This window comes from Sinocyclocheilus grahami, unplaced genomic scaffold (assembly GCF_001515645.1).
Source record: "Sinocyclocheilus grahami isolate Dianchi unplaced genomic scaffold, SAMN03320097.WGS_v1.1 scaffold69.1, whole genome shotgun sequence".
In the NCBI taxonomy this organism is placed as follows: domain Eukaryota; kingdom Metazoa; phylum Chordata; class Actinopteri; order Cypriniformes; family Cyprinidae; genus Sinocyclocheilus; species Sinocyclocheilus grahami.
The window spans coordinates 358,040-367,463 of NW_015505248.1; the positions used below are offsets into that span (position 1 = coordinate 358,040).

General features: G+C 39.3%; 1 protein-coding gene and 1 pseudogene across 1 annotated transcript; both read right to left on the reverse strand.

Moving 5' to 3' along the window:
• Positions 1-961: 961 nt before the first annotated feature.
• Positions 962-3,784, reverse strand: LOC107585313 (leucine-rich repeat, immunoglobulin-like domain and transmembrane domain-containing protein 2; annotated as a pseudogene).
• A 565-nt stretch (positions 3,785-4,349) lies between these two features.
• On the reverse strand, positions 4,350-7,879 carry LOC107585312 (leucine-rich repeat, immunoglobulin-like domain and transmembrane domain-containing protein 1). The gene is made up of 4 exons (XM_016272285.1): positions 7,612-7,879; positions 6,719-7,179; positions 5,723-6,028; positions 4,350-5,548 (listed from the first exon to the last, which is right to left on the reverse strand). The coding sequence occupies exons 1-4, from the start codon at positions 7,731-7,733 to the stop codon at positions 4,506-4,508; spliced, it is 1,932 nt and encodes a 643-aa protein (XP_016127771.1). The 5' UTR covers positions 7,734-7,879; the 3' UTR covers positions 4,350-4,505.
• Between the last annotated feature and the right edge of the window lie 1,545 nt (positions 7,880-9,424).

Genomic DNA, 9,424 nt, shown 5'->3' on the forward strand with positions numbered 1-9,424 from the left:
TCGTTCCCTGAAGGAGGGAACGGAGACGTTACGTCAGTGACTGACGAATTGGGATCTCGCCCGAGAGCCCAATCACCTTCGAGTGTTAACTAAACAAGCCAATGACAGTTGGCGTGCGTGTTTCGCCATGCGCACCCCGCCCCGCAGCGCGGGTATAAAAGGAGAGCGCGTGCAAACGCACATCAGTTTTTCGCTGAGGAGCCGAGACTACGTGCCCCGGCCGTACAGCGGTGGTACAGCAACTGTGGCGATGGAACGTAACGTCTCCGTTCCCTCCTTCAGGGAACGAGGGTTACACAAGTAACGCCCAGCCGGCAGCTCTACAGATGTCTGCTATCGAGGCGCCCCGCGCCAATGCCCAAGAAGATGCCACTCCTCTCGTAGAGTGAGCTCTCACTCCAAGGGGGCACAGTAAACGTTGGGCTTGGTATGCCAAGACTATAGCCTCCACTAACTCCACTGGGCAAGTCTTTGTTTAGAGACAGCCTTTCCCTTCTGCTGACGCCCGCCGAGATTTCAGCAGCCTGAATGGCAACCCCCGCTGATAGGCCGTCACACCAACGCCAGCTGTTTCTCTCGAACACTCGCGGAGATTCGTCCTGTAGAAGGCTCGGCTCCGAAGCGAAAAGCTGATGTGCGTTTGCACGCGCTCTCCTTTTATACCCGCGCTGCGGGGCGGGGTGCGCGTGGCAAAACACGCACGCCAACTGTCATTGGCTTGTTTAGTTAACACTCAAAGGTGATTGGGCTCTCGGGCGAGATCCCAATTCGTCAGTCACTGACGTAACGTAGAACATGACTGACTGAATGGGAACACAAGTTACATTTCCATTTTAATTTATACATTTACTGACAGACAAATATAGCACCTGTCACTCTTTTTTTTTAAAGAACAACACAATATAATATTTTAGGAGTAAAACCATTTTATAAAACAGTATTTATAACATTTATTCCCCAAAGTCCGTTTTAATTCCTTCCAAGGTCAGTGTATTTCAGTCTCATGTCAGTCATTGGTCAGTTTTCATTTTCTGTATGTGGCATTTTCCTTTGTTTGTCAAAGTGTTTGCCGGTTGACGCGTGTGTCTACTTTAAAATACAAGTATTGGGTCCACTGTTGGATTGACATGATATGAAACAGGCATAAAAAAAATCCTAATCTGCTTTTATACTCCTGTGTTTGTATCATGTGCATTAAAATAAATGTTACATAAAACATGCCAATGAATTTAACAACTATACAAGTGCACGTCAACCTTAAAATAATTCATAGTTTAGATTAGAAAGATCATCCTCAACCACACATAAACTGATAAAAATAAATGTTATATACAGTAGTTGTATTATGTTTTCTATATTTTGAGCACTAATTGTCACTAGTTGTCAAAGTCCATTTGTTCCCTTCTGATTATAATTGTACTAGAGAAGTGTTTGATTCAGTATATTAATGGTCTTTGCTTTTATTCAAGGGTTTCCTTTGATTTTTACCAGTTTGCCTGGAAAATCCTGTCCAGTAGCAGCTGATCCATGAGTTTTTTAGAGTAACACAGATTTCATATTTAGTGGCTGGTAGCAGGTCTGTGACAGAGTATGTGTTGAGACCTGGCCCAATGTATATCTGCTCCTTCTTAAGTGTGTCATAGCGGCCAAAATAGATGGTGAACCAGGCTTCAGCTGGATTGTCTGTCACAGCATGCCACTCAATTGTGATGCCATAGACTGTCTCCTTGGCAATACGGATATCGATGTAAACATTTTCCTCAATGATGGCAGCAGGGAAGCCTGAGGAGTGAGACACTGAGCCTTCTGGATACTTCACATCTAGTAAAATGCTGATGGAGGAATTGCCAATGAAATTGTTGGCAATGCAGGTGTAGAGCCCTCGATCGGCCGGATGGAGCGAAGGAATGATCAGCAGAGACCTGATAGTGTCTTCATCCACATGGCTCTGAATCTCTGAACACACAGTAAACTATTTTTTTAATTAAGGACAACATAACTACAACAACAATTTATTATTATTAATATTATTATTATTATAAATAAATACATCTATATAAAATATATTATTATTTTATTAAATAAATATATAAAATATATTAATATTTTATACAAAATAATGTATTAATTAATAATTAGTATTATTATGATGATATGTATGATAAGTATTGCATATAGGCCTATCATTTGCCAGTGTTATAATATATGTGTGCACTAATTGAGGTTTAAGCACCTAATTTTTAAATAAAGATATCTATTTAAGTAAAGATAAACGTATGTAAACATGTTTTAATGGAATATCTCTTACCACGAAAACCTCTGAGTACCTTAAGACCATATATCCACCGAACAGCAGGTTCAGGTCTGGCCGTGGCAAAGCATGTTAACGTGATGTTCCCGCTGATGTTAGTGTCTGGGGCGCTGACCACTGGCTTCACACGCGTCTTTAGATCGACCTCACGGGAAAAAATGTCTGCCTTGAAATCGGGGCCAGAGCATGCCAAATATGAGTTCATTAGAATGAACGGTGGACTCCCAGGCGACAGTCGCACAGCCACGGGTTGTCGTGAAGCGCCAGAACAACGTTGGACACTAGGTTGTTCATGCTTGTTTTCTGTGTGATAGAGAGGCCAGTTGAGGAAGACGTCTTTTGAAATGACTGAGAGCTGATTAGAGGACAGATCCAAATAGGTCAGGCCTGGTAGAAACTTTAGCACGTGTTTCGCGAGGGCGTCGATGCGGTTGTGCTTCAGGTCCAGGATCTTGAGGTTGGGCGTTTCCTCAAACGCTGTCCATGGTACTGAACGCAGTTTGTTACCCTGCAACCGGAGCTCCGTCAAGTTGCCCAAACCTTCCAGACTTTTGATATTTATGATGGCGATGTCATTGAAGTTCAGCCAGCGATGCTTTAGTAACTTAACACGGGAAAACGCTGCCTTTGGTAGCTCACTTAACTTCGGATTTTAGTCAAATCTGCCGGTATGTCCTCAGGAATGCCGGATAATGGCGCTTCCATATATGTGAGTGACCTAGAAAAAAACATTCCATACTTTCAATTGTCGATTCAAATAACTTTGAATTTATTATAAATAATTCTTAAATACAACTCTTAAATAATAACATGTGACCAACGACACTCGACAAAGCTACTCTCACAGCTGACAGCTTGATGTCAAAATTATGCAGAGGTGTTCCCTTTCTCTGTCTGGAAAAATGTTTGGTGTGACAGTAATGACAGTACTATCAGGGACAGCAATTCAAAAAATTAATTAATTAATTAATTAAATCACATACACATATATAACCAATTTTTTAAACTACATTTTTTCAATTCTTTTCTTAAAGGGGCAAAAAAAGTTCCTCTAATCATTCATATATTCATAGTTACAGACTATAGCTCTCACACTGTGCTAGCCCTGTTCTCAACACAACAACAATCAAGGAACTGAAACTAACCTCCCATAACGGTCAGTGCCACAGGAGCATCCCGGAAAACACTCTGAGCTGATATGACTTTATGAAATAAAGAAAACAATAAAACTAAATATAATTGAGGCATGCATAGTCTCCTATAAACGTTACATCCACTCCGTGCCTGCGCACGACATAACTGCAGGTACAGTTGAGCAAAGCCTATTATCAGTAATCCTTGACGTACTCATGAGAGACTGATTGGAACTTAATTGTAGGTCTGACCTACTATTGTTGTAAAAAAAGAAAAAAGAAAGAAAAAAAGGAAAGTAAATGTAACACTTTTTAAAAATATATATATACAAAATTTATTTTGAAGCATAAATGGGTACTACTAAGCAACCTGGGACACAAGATTTCTGAATGGTTCAGGTGGCACAAGTTTCACATGGTAAACATAAATAATGTCACATACACAATGATGACAATGTTGGTGCATACACTGGAAAAAATATTTTTTTAAGTTAAGTGTCCTATGAGAAAATACTATTTTTGTCGTTCTATTCCAAAATGTAATGTTCAATTCAATGTGTTACTTGCTGTTTCTTTGTAATTACTTGAGAAGCCAAGTTTTCACACCAATTTTTTTTCAGTGTATGAAAATTCCAACTAATATTTTTCCATTATAGTGTTACACTAGATTCATTATTTTTTGTTAGAAGAGTATTCATAATATGTGGAAAAACTGTAGAATTTAATAAACAAGAACTCATTTCCCTTTGAATCAGTTCCTCCTAGCACTGTCTGAATAGGTAAAAGTCTATATCTACATGTTCCTGGGATTGCTCAGCCACAACCCCACCACCAGCCAAATGCTTAGTTTAGAACCAAGTCCAAAAGCAACAAAGAGCAATGCTACCAAGATAACATAAAAGTCTTCACTTGTGCACTTTGTTACTTATGCTAAGTATCCTGAAGCTTCTTCATGGATGGCCAATCATGTACTGCTGGTACAGATTATGTGCACTCAGGTACTGTGGCTGGGCCTGGATACTGTGGTGGCTGCGTGGTGGAATTGTGGCTGAGGGATATTGTCAGCAGAAGTATTCGTTGGGCTGCCCCTCAATCTTAGCCGTGGACTCCGAGTCGAGGCTGGACCGGGCTGACAGCAGTCTGTTGGACTCCTCTGCATTCAGTCTGTTGAGATATTCCCCCTCCAAGCCTTTGGCCTTGGTACTAGGAGACAGAGTCTCAAACGTCACATACGAGTCCTGAATGTCTTTGGGCTTTTTGCCCAGAAACTTCTTGATTTTCCTCTTAAGTGCCCCGCAGCACACGATCACAGTCAGAGGCACGGCTATCACGCAGGCAACCGTGATTACTACTACATTAATGAGCTTTTGGGTTCCATTAGCGCTTGCCGCTGCATCTGTTGAGAAGATTACACACTGCTCCTTTTTGGGGATCAGCCCCTTGACGCACACACAGGCAATGTATTTGGTTTTTGGAACCAGTCCCTCAATGATGATCCGGTTGTTGCCTGGACTGACGTTAATTCTGCGCATATCCCTCTCGCCAAACACAGCGTAGAGGATGCTGAAAGCTGTTGTGCTCTTGGCGGTCGGTGCCCTCCAGTTCAGACACACAGTGTAGTCTGTATCGCCAATCACTTTCACCGAGCGCACAATCCTATCAGGGTCTTGCTGCAGTGAGGATGTGTTTGCGGCCAGGTTGCTCAGATTGGTCTCTAAGAACCCATCAGGACTGGCCGTTTGGGTATTCGTCTGACTGTTAGCGGCATTGTCGCTTTCCATACCTGGATATGGGCCTGTGTAGCTCACGGTGGCACCAAGTGATAGTGCATTGTTGGGTGTTGGGGAAACATATGTGGCAATATGTTTTTCTTGATAGGCTGCCTTGACTATTGGGTTTGGCTTCTTGGACTTTACTTTGGTTTTTGGATCCACAGTCGGATTCTCAGCTTTGGGAGCATCGCTTATGATCAAAGAAATGACGGCTTCTGCACTCCCTGCATAATTTGTTGCTTTGCAGATGTATTTTCCCGTGTCACGATAGGACACGGCAGGCACGCTTAAAATAGACCAAACTATTCCCTCCTTCGAATTCTCCAGTTGAGCTGCAAAATTTGGAGGAAAAAAGCAGAACGCTTGAGTACATTCACTCAAAATGCAAGAATTAATTAGTATTGTGTAATCACAGTGCATTGTTGTGTCCGTGCCAAAAGTGTAATCACTGTGCATTAGCACTTTTGGCTAATGCTGCTTAGCTGCCCGCCACTGTGCTGACTCACCTGTCCCATTCAGTGGCTTCCCATCTGCCCTTCTCCAGGCCAGATCAGGGATGGGAACCCCAATGGTTCCGCATCGCAGTAAGACATTGTTGCCCACTGCGCTCCTCACCCGGGCTACGGCCGTGTGGACGCGAGGCCCCTGGCAGCGCCTGAGCTCAGCATCGCTAAACAGAACTCCAGAGAGGCTCTCTGGATCGGCGCACCTGAGCCTCGTATCAATGAAAGCCACCGACAGACTGGGAGACTTCTGGAACTGGACCAGGTCATATAATCGACAATCGCACAACCAGGGGTTGTCATGAAGGCCTGGGGCAAAACAAATGTTCAGTGGCAAGTTACAACAAAACTCTTAAATTAAGAAAACCTTTATAATTGTAATAAAAAGTTATAATTGTAAGAGCATTTCCTCTAAAAGTTTTCTTAAGAAATTAAGTGATTTTTTTCATCTTAATGTATTTTTATGCAAGACTTTGCATTTTTATATAAAAATACACTGAAAAATGGTGCCGGATTTACTTTGAAATGATTTTCAGTCATAAATTGCTAGTAAATTTCACAAATAATTGCAAAGAAAAGGCAAGTAACACTGAATTAAACAGGAAATTTGTAAGTAGAAACTGCAATATAATCTACATAAAATATAATTTTATAAATAAAAAAAACTAACACTTGCTTTCTAATCTTTTTGTATTATATCTGTTTTCTTTACATTTATTATACAATTAACAAAAGCAAAAAAGACCTCTAACACTAGCTTGCTCTATTCTTTTTCTATTCTATCCGTTTTCTTTTTATTTATTATATTATTTAAAAAAAACTTGCTATGTGTACTGCGTTAAGCTAACTGAGACTTGTTATAGCAGTTGTATATCATTGCTCTTTTGTTGATTTTGATCTGCTAAATGACTAAATGTAAATAATTTAATATACAAAATATATATAATAACCTCAATATATTAAATTAAGAAAAGAAAAAAAGACAAAGTAAAAACTTACCAAGGATCATTTTTGAACTTTCTGCTCCCTGGATGGGTTTGACTGTCAACCAAGTACTGAGGACCTCAGATGGTACTGTCAGCAGATTATTGCTGGATAAATCCAGGTAGGTTACATTTTTCATGTAGGGAGCAGCCTCAGATGGTACGGAGGACAGCTGGTTGTTGTGTACATCGAGTAGCCTCAGACTGGGCATGTCCATAAGGGATTCCCACGGAAACGAAGTGAGCGAATTTCCATCGAGCCTTAGTTCCTCTAAACTGTACAAGCCCCGGAAACTGTCCGAGTTGAGAGAGGATAAAACATTAAAAGACATCCAAAGGAATTCTAAGTTAGAGAGGTAGCTAAAAGCCTCGCTCGGGATCCTCTTAATGGCAGTCTTTTCAATCCGAAGTTTCGAGGTGTCGCCTGGGAACGTGGCGGGCACCAGGGAAATCTCGGGATCGTTACAAATCACGCTCCTGCAAAACGCATTAGAAACAAAAATAAAGAGTGATAAGCAGGGATTTGAAAGCTTGCGCACACGGATCTTTAAAACCAGTGGTATTTGACTGATGCTACAAATGCTTGTAAAACATCAGAAATGTTGAACGTTAGTCATTATTGGTCAAAATGTACACATATTGCGCAATGACAATGGAAGTTCTTGTTTTCTTGATTTAATTGTCTGAAAAATTAAACTGAATTTAAATTGCCATATTTGAAAACTCTAAGAAATACTCAAATAAATTAATACATACGTACATATATTTTGTATGTAAATATCCTCAACTGTATTACACACAGTATGTAATGTATAAAATATAGCCAGAGTGTGGAATGCGCAAAAACCATATGGTTGGGGGTGCATTGCATGAATTAAATACAGTTGAGATAATAAAATACAGACTCACCTGGCTCTTGATCCATCACTCAGGTTATGATAAAAGCAGCTGCATTGGGAAGGACAGGTGCTCCGAACAAGTGGAAAGCCACCAGATGCCAGTAGGAAACCCAAAAAGACAGTAAGAGACATATCGCTACTAGTGTCAACAAAACACCGCTGACCGTAATTTTAATGAAGGACCATCCACTTGCAATTATGGGGAAAATAACCAGCATGTAATCGTCGCTCTGCTCCGATGTCCCATAGTGATCTGACTGCTACGAGTCCAGCAGATAAAAAGGACAGATGAGGATTAGCGAAGGCATGCGCGTTATTTTCATTTAGATGCGGATGCATCTTGGAATCTGATAGGCTACACAGAGATACAGCTGTTAATTATAGGGAGAAAATATTTCTGAATTGGCCATAATGTTGAATACCCATCCCCCATCTACTTCTAATCTTCTACCTGACAGCTAAACTATGAAATTTGTTGCATCACTTAGATTGCGTAAGAGCTGATGATATTTTAGAAGCTGGCCAATTCTGGCTGTACCAGTCACTATCGCCTATGTATTTTTTTGCACTGAACATAGGGGAGACCAGGGAATGTTGAAAGATTTTGTTTCAATATCTGTTGGGGTAAAAAAAAAACATGATTTATTTCTCTGTTGTAAATAGCATTTCCATATTTGCCTGCTTCAAAATTAGTTTATCGATTACTTATCCCTGTAATAATTAATGTGCAAAGTATCATCAGCATGAGAGTTGTCTCTCACACTAAGGACGTTAAACTTTGTGCACAGTGTTTAGTGGCTTGTCCGATAGGATTTTTATCCCTCTGGTGCTGTTCGGTCATTTTAGACCGGAATTATCTTTTTTATTATTATTATTACTATAATCGCTAGGCCTACTTCATCGGAATGGTGCGAAACTTGATTACTTTTATGGCAGTCGCTATGTGACCAAAAATAAATAAATTCATGGATTAGAAAAATTTAAATGGTCATAAAAAAAGTCACACTTGTGTTTTTGACCGTCAATGGGAAATACGCAAAAATACGAAAATACAGATAATTTTTTAATAATATCAAGTGCAAAATGTTGAAACCGACATTTCAAACTAAAAAATCGAAACCTTTACAAAAAGTTGTCTTTGAGAATGTCTAAATATATATCTAAATCCACAACTTATTTTTTATTAAGTATTTATGTCAACAACTACAGAATTAATAAACCTTTTACATAGAGCTTTATGAATCTAGCGGATAAACCATGGAATTGCAGAAGTTTTTCTTTTTTTTACTCCCACCAGATGGAACTAATCTGCCTTCAGAAATTGGATTTGTATTTATTATTTTTAGACAGGTGGATCTCTATTTTAACATGAAATACTGCCAATTGAAAAGTAATATAAAAATATTAGGGGAAAAAGTATTATTTTCAATGGGAAAAACTGATCATAATTATTGCATAAATATTAATTACTATAATGAAATTCTCTCAAAATACAAAAGAAAAAAATATTATTGAACAAAAATATATTGCATTGATTTTACTGAAAATGAGCAATACCAGAGAGTTAAAACATTTTCCTTCATGTAATCCTGTTAGACCTTGGCTGACAGGTAGCTTGCTTTTCCTAATAGCCTGTTGTTAGGGTTTGTAAATACAACTATTTTTAATAGACAGAAATAAGCCAATGCAAGAATAAATAATATGAATAATATAAATTGAAAATATCTTAACATCATGAGCTCAAAACAATGAATAAGAACAGTGCAAGAAATATGATCATAAATATTTCAAAATCTTTCTTGAGTTTCTAGAATAAGGGCCAA

Bases quoted from the DNA above. Each gene is read 5' to 3' on its own strand.
- LOC107585312 (XM_016272285.1), bottom strand. From the start codon at position 7,733: ATGTCTCTTACTGTCTTTTTGGGTTTCCTACTGGCATCTGGTGGCTTT. The intron at 6,029-6,718 runs GTAAGTTTTTAC...GTTTTGCCCCAG, and splicing joins AAGTTCAAAAATGATCCTTG to GCCTTCATGACAACCCCTGG. The intron at 5,549-5,722 runs GTGAGTCAGCAC...CAAATTTTGCAG, and splicing joins GAAGCCACTGAATGGGACAG to CTCAACTGGAGAATTCGAAG.